The sequence below is a fragment of the Martes martes genome (genome assembly GCF_963455335.1).
Source record: "Martes martes genome assembly, chromosome: 17".
Classification (NCBI taxonomy): domain Eukaryota; kingdom Metazoa; phylum Chordata; class Mammalia; order Carnivora; family Mustelidae; genus Martes; species Martes martes.
Genome location: NC_137905.1, coordinates 14555114 through 14568165, shown reverse-complemented (window position 1 = coordinate 14568165; position 13052 = coordinate 14555114). Strand labels below are relative to the sequence as shown.

At 49.8% G+C, this 13052-nt stretch overlaps 2 protein-coding genes across 4 annotated transcripts in view; one reads left to right on the top strand and one right to left on the bottom strand.

Annotated features, from left to right (window-relative positions):
* The window catches only part of PMFBP1 (polyamine modulated factor 1 binding protein 1), a gene marked incomplete at its 5' end in the record, with an annotated part of 44028 nt that extends 42870 nt beyond the window's left edge, over positions 1 to 1158 (top strand). The window contains 2 exons of the mRNA XM_080828207.1: positions 106 to 344; positions 910 to 1158. Of these exons, the coding sequence (XP_080684333.1) occupies positions 106 to 344; positions 910 to 926 (256 nt within the window). The 3' untranslated portion in view covers positions 927 to 1158. The remainder of the gene's footprint in view (positions 1 to 105; positions 345 to 909) is intronic.
* A 3187-nt stretch (positions 1159 to 4345) lies between these two features.
* Positions 4346 to 13052, bottom strand: part of DHX38 (DEAH-box helicase 38) — an 18526-nt gene continuing 9819 nt past the window's right edge. For all 3 annotated transcript variants that reach the window (XM_080828204.1, XM_080828203.1, XM_080828205.1), the window contains 14 exons: positions 12768 to 12953; positions 12261 to 12401; positions 11968 to 12078; positions 11763 to 11879; positions 11472 to 11579; positions 10956 to 11068; positions 10048 to 10256; positions 9804 to 9958; positions 9219 to 9374; positions 8985 to 9119; positions 8666 to 8791; positions 8051 to 8146; positions 6218 to 6339; positions 4346 to 4831 (listed from right to left, as the gene is read on the bottom strand). In XM_080828204.1, coding sequence (XP_080684330.1) covers positions 4747 to 4831; positions 6218 to 6339; positions 8051 to 8146; positions 8666 to 8791; positions 8985 to 9119; positions 9219 to 9374; positions 9804 to 9958; positions 10048 to 10256; positions 10956 to 11068; positions 11472 to 11579; positions 11763 to 11879; positions 11968 to 12078; positions 12261 to 12401; positions 12768 to 12953 — 1860 coding nt within the window. In that variant the 3' untranslated portion in view covers positions 4346 to 4746. The remainder of the gene's footprint in view (positions 4832 to 6217; positions 6340 to 8050; positions 8147 to 8665; positions 8792 to 8984; positions 9120 to 9218; positions 9375 to 9803; positions 9959 to 10047; positions 10257 to 10955; positions 11069 to 11471; positions 11580 to 11762; positions 11880 to 11967; positions 12079 to 12260; positions 12402 to 12767; positions 12954 to 13052) is intronic.

The following is a 13052-nucleotide window of genomic DNA, read 5'->3' as shown; positions in this document are numbered from 1 at the left end:
GTCACTGGCCCTCCTTCCTGTGGTGCCTTTATCTGTCCTTGGTAAAGTGGGGAACAAAGATGCTGAAGCAGACCAAACAACTCCTGTCCTTCCCTCCTTCCCCAGCCACCTCCACAATGTAATGGTCCATCTGCAGCAGGAAAACAAGAAACTGAAGACTGAGATAGAGGAGAAGAAGCTGAAAACCGGGCACCCAAGGCTATACACCAAAGCCCTGGGCCCAAGCAAGACGGAGCCCATACAGAAGGGAAAAGTGTGTGCCACCTTGGGCTGGAGGGGTACAACCCAGGACATGACCCAAAGAATGGACATCACCAAGTTTGTCGGGATACCCCACTGCTCAGGTATGTCTGCCATTTGTCTTTTGCTACTTACATAATATTGTCTTTCTTAGTCCCATGGTTCCAAAAAAAAAAAAAAAAATAACAGCCTGATAGTATTTCTTAAGAAGAGATCATTAAATTGGGAATTCAAAGTAGGAACTGGGGGACAGAACTTCTAGCTACGCTGGACCAGAGATCACTGTTTCCTCATTTGTTGAGGGAAGAGGTGAGTGAATTAAGGCTCATTCTGATCTAAGACTCTTTGATGATAGCCAAGTGCCTCGTATCTCAGACCTATCCCTTCCCCTGACCCAGTCCCTTTTGGGAAGTGTGGGGACAAGAGGGAGACAGCCAGAATAAACATCTTCCTCCTATAATGTGTTCTGAAAACTCAATAAGAGCACCCTGATCCCCTGTATAGCCTGGATCCATAACTACCTTTTCTGTCACCTGTAGACCCCATGTTTCCCCAAAGGGAAGAAGTCACCCCACAACTGAGCTGCCCAGCCATGAGGCCAGTCCTTGAGGAATCATCTCATTAATTTCTCCTCAAATCAAGATTGTCATTTCCTCCCTGTTCCCTCAGGTTCCTCATATTGCTAGAATCAGCACCTTGTCCTGGGCATCATTTCCACGTACGTTTTTCAGAGGACAGTGATTTTCTGTCCCTCTCTCTTGACCTGGATCAGCTCTTACAGAATGCATCAAGGTCCCTGCCTGTTTTGCAAGATGCTAACATTTTATTGAGTTTTGTCCACTTTCTGCAGTGGAGTGAGCATTGGAACCATACTACCATCTCCAGACCCAAATTCTAAAATAAAGACATGAGCATAGCAGTCTCCGTGAGCTCTTGGCGTCTTGCAGACATCTTTGCCCCCTCCAGCCCACAGCAACATGTTCATCCCTGTTTTCTCTGGATTCTAAAAGACACAGTGTCTTTCATATATACGGGAAATCTATAATTCTCAAAGCAAGTTTCTGGATTGTTGGGATTAGTTTTTAAGCCAACAATAGATAATTAGCTCCCCCTTATTTTTTCTATGTGCCTGGAATGCAAGAAAAAAAAAAACTTAAAAACCTCAAAAAGGGAAGTAATCCCGAGACCCAAAAGAAAGGAAGAGACATGAGTGATGCATTTTCTGAACGGAGGAGGGACATAGCCATCTGCTTTCTTTCCGCCATATTGCATTTCTCCTTTAACAATTTTATTTTTCTCCCCAGCCAACTCAATACAATTCCATTACAACAAACTCCAAGGACAGCTAAACTATTTTAGCTGTAGGATTTTGTTAAACTGAATACATGTCTGGAATTTATATTCTTGGTCTGTAGGAAATTAGCTACTAAGGTAAAGTAAGAGAAAGAAATGAGTTTGTGTCCCGGGGTGGGGGGCGCAGGAGAAGTGAAGAAACCCACTAGTTGGTAAAGATTCTTAAATATTCTTGCCTCCTTCCCCAGCCAGACAAAAGCCAAGACATGTTAAATAGCATGTCCCTGCCAGTACTTGGCAAGGGCAAATAAGGAAAGTGCAGCGTTGGGGCAGGAATGATGGGCATCTCTGGTAGTCTCTGCTGCGACAGTTGTTGTCTGCTTGTTTGTGCTTATTTTTGACTGTGTATCCCCATCAGGTTTAGAGTAAGGATATATTTTCCAGAGGAAACAAAAAGTGAAGAACCTGGTACTAATGAAATGATTTCCTGCTTCTAGTCTGTGGCCCATTTATTCAAACAAAATTTCAACGTCATTAAAATCCCCAATACAGTCTACTGAAAAAAAAAAAGCATTTTGTCCCTATATTTATGAAAATGTATCATATTTACTGGCTGGACAGTAGTAGCTGGATACTTTGAATGTGGTACATTTTTTCAAAGTTATCTTTCACTTCTTGTGGGGTCATTCCACCAGAGCAGGGCAGGTAGTGAGCTATGGGGAGCAAAGGAGCAGCAGAGCTAGAAAAACATGGACATGTCATCTAGCCATCTGGCCTTTGAAGTGCAGCCGGGGAGATCTGATGGGGTAGAGGGGTTGAACTTAGGGAAATGCAGTTTCTCTAAAGATAAGGCAAAGGCCAGAAAAGCTAACCATAATTCTTTAAAAATAAATAAATAAATAACCAAAGGGGTTTCTAAAAAGTAGTTTGGATAGCTAATAGTAGAAATGGTCTCTGTATGATACAGTAGTGCCGGTTTCACGTCATTGTACATTTCCCAAACCCATGGAGTATGTAACATCAGGAGTGAACCCTCACGTAAAGCCTGGGGTCTGTGGGATAATGTGTCAGTGTAGCTTCATCGAGTGTGACAAATGAACCGGTCAGGTAGAGGATGTTGTTAGGTGGGACCTGGCAAGCAAGCTCTGGGCTCCCTAGAATGAGCCCCCATCTCAGCCTGAGACCCTCAAATGCTGACATCTTTAATGTCTCTAAAGTGCCATTACCATCAACTAGGCATTTACGGAGATGCACGTGACTGAGAGCAAGAGGAGGCCCCCAGAAAGATGTCCAGTTCTTCGGCCTCACTGTTCCCTCACGCCAGGAAGCCTGAAGGCCAGTCCCCAGAACCCACTTCAGGGCTGTTGTCACAGACATGCTTTTTTATCTCTGGGGGCAAAAATTGGTTATTATCTGAGAAAGAGTGGTAAGAATCAGAGTATAAAGCCGGAAGGAATTTTAAGGTGGATCTGAATGGAAAAGGTCCATAAATTAAAGAAAACATTAGAGACAGAGGTCCAGAGAGACTCTTGTGCAGAAGTCCCAACGCCAAAGAAGATTCAGGAAGTGCTGCTGGGAGGCGGAGACCCTCCCCAAACAGCCTGTGGCACCTGTATGTATTCCTTGTTTTTAAATGAGAAGGCTGGGTTGACCCATGGTTTTCATAACCTCTGGCTTCATTTTTGTGACCTAGGGAACTTGAAGGTAAGCTCATGGCCAAGGTCACAGCCTGTTACTAACAAAGCCATATTCACTGGAACCTCAGTTTTTGACCTGTTCTGTTGCATCCCTAGCCCAAGTCTGTAATGAGATCACATACCCAGCTTACTTCTTTCCACAGAGCAGGTAGACACGTTCTGCTAGCCCTCCCGATGCCAAGATTAGAAGCCTTCCCAGATGAGCAGCCAGGAGCCCTCTCTTCAGTCCAGAGCCATGAAAAGTCAGTTTCTACCTGAATTCCCAATAAAGGCAGTTAGAGGTAAAAAGAATGGAATTAGAGGTGGTGGCTGGTGCTGGCTGGTGAAGCCAGGCTTCCAAACTCATCCATAAAACTGACTTAAATTTTAAATCTACATCCCAGGGACAATGTGAGAAAAGGAATAGAAGTAATAGTGAGCAGCATGACCCAAGAGGCTGGAGCTGAGTGCGGCTGGCCTGCGTTCAAGGTGCTTCTGAGCCCCAGGCCAAGCCCATCAGTTAGCAGCTGTTCAGCGCCAACACAGAACCTTGTAACCAGCATGCCTGGCAGAAGCCCCATCCCAGGTGATCACAAAATAAGGACCGTGGGTGATACGAAAGGCCAAATACCCAAAAAGCCACCTCAGCAGATCTAGGCTGCTTCATAAGAGAAAGGACTAGATGATCCAGCAAGGATCATCTTTTATGTGAAAATCAATAAGCAATGTCTTATACTATTTTTGCCAATACATCACCCTTCCGCATGCAGAGCAGGAACTTCTGCCATTCTGAGCAATAGAGTCACGAACGCACCCCTGGGGAAGAGCAGAGGGCACACGGCTGCCCATCAACTTCCCACCTGGCCCCTGGCCAGCCTTGCCTGGCCCACCAGCCTCGGGAAGAGCAAGGCACCCTCAGAGTTCAACCTGCCCGGGGCCCCAGGCCATTATGCTTCCCTGTAGCCACGTCCCATCTGCCAACCGCCTCAAAGAGGCACTACCCAGAGGATAGAAGTAAGGCGAGCCGAGGTTTTAGAAGGATCCACCCAAGGAAAGTCAAGTCAGAGTCCTGCCCATCTTCTTACCTATTATGTGATTTAGGGCAGTGAGGGAAAAAGGAACAGTCTGAAATGCAATAACATTTTACAAACAATAAATTTATTTCCAAATCCTGAATTATAACCAAATTACAATTCCCTCTAGCTCTATTTTGCTGCTTTACACAGAATTTAAAAAACCATAGTCACGGCCACGTCATTTATACACCAAGCATCCCGGGAATGGTTTATTTGGATACGATGGGTCCGGCCCCCTCTTACGGCCCTGGCCGCTCTCTGCTGCTCTGCACCCAGGCCTGCACTGAGGAACTCCTCCTCCCCGTTGCAGAGCTGGCCCCTGCCGCAGCTTCCCCCAGGGGCCATGACGTACACAGATGAAAGCGCGCAGATGAGAGGGTTTGGTGGCAGGCCCCAGGTGCTCTAGCCATGGGGCTCAGGACTCCATACACGGCTGCATCCTCTGCAGACAAAGCCTCAGCTCAGAGCCCAAAGCGGGCTGGTGTGCGGCGAGGGGTCATGGGTTCACCTTGCTCCTTCCGGCCTGGAGTGTAGATCTTTGTAGACCTGGAGACACAGAACGAAGGATGAGGAATCACGCTGCTGCTCACTCCAACCAGGATGCCCAGGAGGACGAGGAGCCCAAGGCCTTGCTGTTTCTAAGTGGTGTGTAAGCAGGCTTTGGGACTGAGAGGTCTTCTCCTCCAGCACATTTCCACCCCAGCTGCCTTTCTCATTTGTAATGGGGAGCAGAATAAAATATCACCTCATTCTGATATCCACCAAGGACTGTTGAGAGGTAGCTCTTTTAATAAATCCTTTCATACCTCCTAGGTGAGCTGTGGAAGCAGCCTTCCAGTCACCTCACCAGGCTGCCACTCCATCTGTCTAATAAAGAATCTAACTGGCCTTGGTCTCCAGGTGCTGAGAATTCTACCAATGAACCACCCATGCATCTGTCCCCAGGTCCTGGGAGGCAATCTCTAAACCCGTGGGACTGAATGTCTGTTACTCCCGGCGGGCCCTCAGACCGCATCTAATAATTTCTCCTAACGAGATGATTCAGGATGATTCAGGGCTGTAATGTGACCCTGTGGTATCAGCCCAGCCTCTGTGGAAAGGAGGAGGCTGGGGAGTGAGTCAACCACACGGATGTTTACTCAACCATTCACGCCCATGAATGAAACCCCAATAAAACACTGGACACTGAAGCTCTGGCAGCTTCCCTGGCCAGCAGTGCTCTGTGCAGACTATCCACACCCCAGCATGCCAGGAGGGTCGTGGGGCCCTGAGGACAATGGAGGCTTCGCATGCGGGACTGTCACAGACCTCATTCTCTGTGTCCCTCCATTGGGCTGGTTCTGACTTGTATCCTTCGGCTATAATAAAACTGTAATCATAAACACGGTACCTTCCTGAGTTCTATGAGTTATTTTAGAAAATTATTGAACATGGGGAAGTCCTCGGGGACCCCCAAATTTGTAGCAAATTGGTTAAGAGTGACCGGCAACTCCCCAACTTGCAGCTGGGGTCTGAAGTGAAGGCAGTCTTGCGGAAAACTGTGCCCTTCACCTGTGAAGTCTGACCCAACTCCGGGCCAGCAGAGACACAGATACCAATTCTCCAAGGCTCCCAGGCTCTCCTCCCATCCCCACCGTGATTTCCAAGTTCTCACTTGTCAGTGAAGCTGGAACTTCTCCAGCCAACCGCAGGCCTTAGAACAACATGACAGGGACCAGGAGTTGCAGACATATCACCACCGGAGACAGTGTGTCTAGAACTCCTCCGATGCCTCCATGTGGGACCGGTCAACTTCTGTCACGATTCAGCCCTACACTCAACTTGTCTTAAATCGCAACCCTGCGTCGGGACCTGCTCGGTCTCTCAGGCTGGTCCCCAGAGCCTCCCACAGACAGGCTCCATCCCAGCCAGGGTTCCTAGGCCGAAGCTCACCGGACACTGCCCAGGGGGCTGCGCTTTTCCTGCTCTTGCCGCCGGGCTCGCAGCTGCTCCTCAGCCAGTGCCATCTCCTCCTCCATGGCAGAGGCCTCCTCTTTGGCCCGTCGGCGGTTCTCCTAGAAAAGTGAGAGATGGACCGGGGACCGACCGGCAGGTGGTGAGGCCTCATCCACACCCTGCCACAAGCCAGGTGCTGTGTTCTCTGGGTCAGCTTCCAGAGCTGGGGCCATATGGCTCTGTACCCCAGCACGAAGGCTGCCTTGTCTTTTGAGGCTGAAGCCTATTCTCCTCATTGAGTCAAGCCAGACACTGCACAATTCAGTCCGAACCCTGTCATGCCTTCCATTCAATTCAGTAAGTACTTTCACTCTCTTACCAAGTGCACAGTGATGCCAGGAGGTACAGGAAACTAGGGAGACATGACCACCTGGCTGGGAAAAATACGCACAAGGAAGATGTGTGCCAGCCCAACACAGACAGTACTGACAAGAGGAGAAGCAGGAGCCCTGCCACCTTCTGCAGCCCTGAATCCTAGCTCTAGGCAGTCGCTGTCCATAGACAGTAAGACCACGGGGAGACGGAGCAGCAGCTAGAGAACTTCTACTGGCGGGATCGGGCAGAACCACTGATCAAGCTTAGCATCCTCAAAAGTGGGACCACCAGACCTGACGTGCTTCCTGACAAGATCTAGAAGGATGTTCACAACACCACATGCATTTATGCATCTTTGCCCAAAACAGCTAAACCTGAATTCTATCAGGCCTTGAAATTAATTTCTGGTGTATAAAATTAAAATGGAAGAGAGGCACAAGTTAAACACCATCATGAAAAAGCAACTAACCAAATACAGAACATGGACCATTCTAGAAATGACCTGGTTTCTCCAATAAATCAATGCCATTATAAAGAATGGGGGCAGAACATGCTCTAGAATAAAAGACTTAACACATATAACAACTAATTGTCATGTTCAGATACTAATCCAAACAGATCATTCATAAAAAGTTATCTTTGGGATAAAAGGAGAAATATGAATAAAAACTGGAAACTTAGAACATTAATTAATTCTGTTAATTAATTAGGATTAATTCTGTTAAACAATAATGGCACAAAAGTTACATTTTAAAAACAAATAAAGTGACATTTTAAAAACATTTAAAAACAAGTAAGTTTTAAACAAGATGCTTACTCAAGTTTATACTGGTGAAATAATGTGTCTGAAATGCGCTTTAAAATTTTTCCAGGAAAAAAAAAATTTTTTTCCAGGAAAAAAAATGAGTGTGTGGAGGATGGTAGGAATAAGCCAAACAAGACTGACCAATGTTGATCATTATGGCAAGCAGGTGATGAATTCATGATGGCTCCCTATACTGTTTTTTATGCTTTTATGAATATCTGGACTTTCTAATAATAAGTTTTTTGTTTTTTTTTAAAAAGACCTGGGTGGCCCAGTTGGTTAAGCATCAAACTCTCGATTTCAGCTCGGGTCATGATCTCAGTGTCATGGAATCGAGTCCAGCATTGGGCTCCGAGCTCAAGGCAGAGTCCACCTGAGATTCTCTCCCTGTCCCTACTCCCTCAGAATAAGTAAATAAAATCATAAAAAGGAAAAAAAAAAAAAAAAAAAAAGCTCGGCCAAGCAAGCAACTGGAGCAGATGGGGGCAATCTAACAGACCAATCTGGCTTGATCCCAGCTTATGTGTTTGAGAGAGACGTAAGGAAGGTAGGATTCAGATGATGACATGTCTTCAATACCAGGCTAAGCAAAAAATGGGTCCCACCCATGGAGGCAAACAAAACCTCCATGGAACCTGCGGGGCCCTTACCTGCCGAGACTTCCCCGCCTGTTTCACACTGTAGAACATGGGGCCCAGCTCCGCCAGCCACTCGCCATCCACGGCAGTCACACACTGCATGTACTCCTGCAGGCGGAAGGATCACAAAGTGGTCTTCACAGAAGGGCCAATGCTTTGGGCTGTGCTTTCCACAGCAGTTCCACAATTAGGGCCTATGTGGGAAGGGACTGACTCCCAGCCCTCTGAGGCTGAAAAAGGCAGACACAAGCCCTAGACACCGGAATTTTAATCCTTTCTCTCATGCAAATTTCTCCATGCTTGAAAACAGGCCCTCTAGTATCCAAAAGAAAAGGCCTAGACCCTCAGAAAGCCCTTCTCATGACACCAAGAGGGGTTGCTTAACCCAGGCAGGAAGCAGGAAACAATCCATTGGCGCAGCTGAGGCCACTGTCATCTAAAGATTAATTCTACATAAGCCTCCCCCAAACCCAACTGAAAACCAATCTCTCAACTCCCCTCAAAGCAACACATGTGGCCTCATGTCTCCCAAGCTCAAAGCTCCTACTGGAAGGCAAGGAAGGGTTACAGAGGCCTGGCCCAGCCAGGTAAGCCTACGTCATGCAAGCTGTGTCAGAAAAGACTCACCTTGGTGGTCATGACCAGCTCGTGATACACTATATAGTCTGGGGTATAGCCCATTCCAAAGAGAGAGCTGGTGGGGTGCAGGTGGCAGGGCATCCCTGTCCGGATATTCACATACTCCCCAATTCCCTAGGGAAGAGACGTAATAGGTAGCCACATCAAGAAATCACACCTCATGTGGGCAGCCACTGCATCCCTTGTCTTGACACAGGGCCTTGGTGGGGAAAGCCCAGATGTGTAGGACTGGACAATGAGAAAGACCTTTGCCCTGGAACAATTACCAGGCCAGGAAGGGGCCACAACCAGGCTTCTCCAGGCTCACCTTGAGTTTGGCCGCCTGGTGGAAATAGGCTGCACAGATACACTTCCTGACGATGTCCCAGTCAGTGCCACACGAGGCCAGGCTCATCCGCTGCTGTACCATGATGTCCTTGAGCTGAGCCCGTACCTCCCGGACCTAGAGCAGGACACGGAGTGGAGAAGGAGCGAGCCCTCCCCTCTTGCTCCCTACCACCCCTCACCCCAACATCCTGCTCATCTGGGCTACTGCCCCTACCTTCCGCATGGCCTTGGCATGGATAAAATGATCGTTACACCAGATGGTGGAGTAGTTATTATTCTTCCACTGCAGGTAGACATTCAGGTAGGTCAAATGATCACTCTCGGGGACAGCAAACTTCTCCCGGATCTGATCGCTCTCCTCCTCTCGGCCCTAGAAAGGAAAAGGGACCTTTACTCTGAGCACAGGCAGTCCAGGCCCTTTGAGAAGACCCTGCACCTGCCTGCACACACAACTTCAAACACATCGATATGTGACCTTGACAACACGGAAAATAACGCAGCTTGTAACAAAATATTTACTCTAAAACCTGAGGGCTGAGACACAATTACACTGGAAGATAAAAAAGGTTCTTGCCAATTCCCAAATCACTTTCTGAGAACCCCTCGTGTAGCCCAGGCTTTCCCTCACCCCAAACTGCTTACCAGAAAACAGTAACATTATTCTTTGAAAGTTCTGACTCCTGTCCCTCCATCCCATGTTAATAATACAAGAAGAAACCAGTTCCCTCTAGTCCTTCCTCAAGCCCCAGGACTTGCGCTGCGGCCGCTGGGGTAGAAGCACGGGACACCATGTCCCCACCTTGGGCCTGTAGAAGATGGCCGGCACGGAGAGCATGGACACGATGAGCAGGATCTCTGAGCTGCAGCCCATGTCACAGGACACAATCAGCATCTTGGACAGCGCCGGGTCCAGTGGGAACTCCACCATCAGCCGACCTGTTGAGGTCAGACCACCTGGGAGAGGGGCAAATCCAGACATTGAGGGGACGCAGTGAGGTCCAGAGAGAACCCCATCTCTCTCCCAGCCGCCGGGGCCCGCGCACCGGTGTTGTCCAGGGCCCCGAGGATCCAGAGCTGATACATGGAGTTGAGCATGTTGTCCTCAGGTGGAGGGTCCATGAAATGGAACTGCAGCAGGTCCTGCACGCCAAGGGACTTGAGCAGCAGCACCACGTTGGCCAGGTTGGTCCTCTGGATCTCAGGCACCGTGGTGGTCAGGAGCTCGTTCTTGTAGGCGCTCTGGGTGTAGAGCCTGCCGGGGAGAACACCAGGCCCTGCTGAATCTCCAACAGGCCCAACGCTTGCGCGGGCATCCCCCTGGGGGACGAGCCGTGCTGCTCAACTCTCCCCAGTGCCCACGCCCCGGAAAGGCTGGAAGAGCTGAAAGCCACGGGGATGGAGGCCAACTTCATCCCGAATTTCCACGCATTCAAAATTCAGTCCCGCCAGTTCACGCTTCTGCTGGAGTCTCCTACACATGTGTTTTATTTCTGGAACCAATGAGCCTACACATGTGTTTTATTTCTGGAACCAATGAGCCCGGGACTAGAATCATGGCTTGCTTTTGTTTTCTTTACAGTTTTCTGTACTTTCTGGATTTTTGTAGTGAGTATTTCTAAAAATTAGAAGCAATGAAAAAGAAAACTCCTGCAGAACCCCATAAATCTGTTCATATCTACCCTCAAAGGGAAGTGCCCTGGGCTCCACTGCCACTCAGGGCTGCCTGAAACCCAAAGCCGCTCACACCTCACAGGTGCCTGGAAAGGCTGCTTCCACTCGGCAGGGGATGATGAGAAGACCAACAGGTGGCAGTCCTGCCACCCGTGCCCAGCCTCAGGGATCCTGGGGCCAGCATCCCTGTGCGGGATCACAGTCCAGCACCCACTGCCCCAGCTCCACACTCCGCAATCCCGGTACTGCCCCAGAAAGCAGGCTAGCACAGGGCTCCTACCTGAAACACTGACCTGGGCCCGTCCGGCCAGCGCGCCCCGACCTCTGGTTAGCATTGGCCTGGCTGATGGGGTAGATCTGTAGAGCATCCATGCCGATCCTGGGGTTGAAGACCTTGGGAGGGGAAACAGTAAAGGGCTGATAAAGGAGAGAGCAAGGGGCAAAGGAGAGGCATCTCTGAGACAAAGACAGCCCAGGCTGCAACACATCACAGAGCATGGTGTTTTAGCAATGCCAACAGCCATCCTTTTGAAGCCAGGAAACTTAAAAAATCTCCCTGACGAATATCAGCTCTGTAATCTCTACTGAGTTACTAAATCATCTACTTCGTGGTGTGATCACTAGGATTAAATCGGTCAAGTGCATGGCAAAATCAGCACTCAAATACTAGCCTCTGAAATAGTACCAGCACTTCTGAGTCCATCCCGCCTCTATGGGCTGAGGACCCAGGGCCTGCCCTCCCCCCAACTGAGTTACTGTGATGTCCCGGGGCCCCAGGGCCCGTGTCGTTCCTTACCTTTAATTTGCAATAACCAGAGTCAATAACAAACATGATGCCATCGACAGTCAGAGACGTCTCAGCAATGTTGGTGGCAACGATACACTTCCGAACGCCATCTGGAGCCTAGAGCCGGGCAGGATGTACAGGAGGGCAGGCTATAGGCCCGCAAGTAGGAAAGACTCTACAGGGGAAAGAACACCCCCATCCCTGCCAGAAAAGTAACACCTTCTCTCTCTCAGCCTCCCTGGGGAGAATCCAGGGAGACCCAAAGGTGGGGACCCAGAACAGACTTTCTTGCTATTGCACCTTCTGGAAGATTTTAGCCTGGAGGTCGGATGGTAGCTGGGAGTAGATGGGCAGCACAGCCAAGGCAGGTGCATTTTCCAGTTCCTCCAGATGTTCCACAATCTGGTCTGAGGTCACCTGACAGCAGAGAGAGAGCCATGAGACACCAGAGCCCCTCACAGGCAGGGCACTACCCGTTCATCACAGTCATGACCAAGGCACACACCTCAATGTCCTCTTGGCCAGGCATGAAGATAAGGATGTCCCCAGGGGCCCCTGACAGGTGCACTTGTAAGGACTGCTTCACTGCGGCCTCCACATAGTCCTCCTGCGGGGTCTGCAACACCAGCCAGGGACACAATCAGAGGGCAGTTATCAAGGGAAATGCAGGCTGGCACCCCTCTGGGAACCGGTGACCAGTCACTGGTGTGGGGCTAGAGAGGGGGTATGTTCAGGGCTACGGACGGGGTTGGGTTCTCATCAGAGATCAGGACTGGTTCAAAAAGGAGGCCTCAGTACCTTGCTGAAGAGAATGTCAACAGGGAAGGTACGGCCAGGGATGTGGAAGATGGGAACATTCCCAAAAAAGGCAGCAAATTTCTCTGCATCCATAGTGGCTGACGTGACGATGAGCTTCAGGTCTGAGCGCCGAGCCACCACCTAAGAGAAAAGGTCAGTGTGAGCCTTCCCGAGATTCAAAACCCTCGGCGCCCAACATTCCCCCAAATGAAACAGAGGCTAAAGCTAACAGACTGGCACATTAGACCCTTAAGACTCCTGAAGACTGAAGCCAGGAAGCCACAGCCAAGAGAACCATGAGTACTCAGCTGAACAAGAACAGAGTGAACTACAACACCAGGAATGAGCCTGGCAACCTGGAGGCCTCGGGGGACACTCTGGCCTGTCAGAGACCCCCTCAGCCTCCCAGGCGAGAGCCCAAGCCCACCTGCAGCACCTGGGTCACTACCAACAGCGTGCTGCTCAAAGCCCCAAGGGTGCAGACGGAGTGTACCCCAAAGCCCTCACCTCCCGGAGCAGCCCAAAGAGCACGTCAGTGTTGAGGGAGCGCTCGTGGGCCTCATCCATGATGATGGCACTGTAGTGATCCAGGTCCGCTTCCCGGAGCGACTCCCGGAGCAGGATCCCGTCCGTCATGTATTTGATCAAGGTGTTTTCTGACGTGCAGTCTTCGAAGCGGATCGCGTAACCCACCTGAAGGTCAGAGAGAGAGGGCTCAGAAGCCCTGGGTCCCAGGTCATGGCCGGCACACCCTGTGCTGGGTCCAGGCCTTAGCAGATCAGCTCAGCCAGA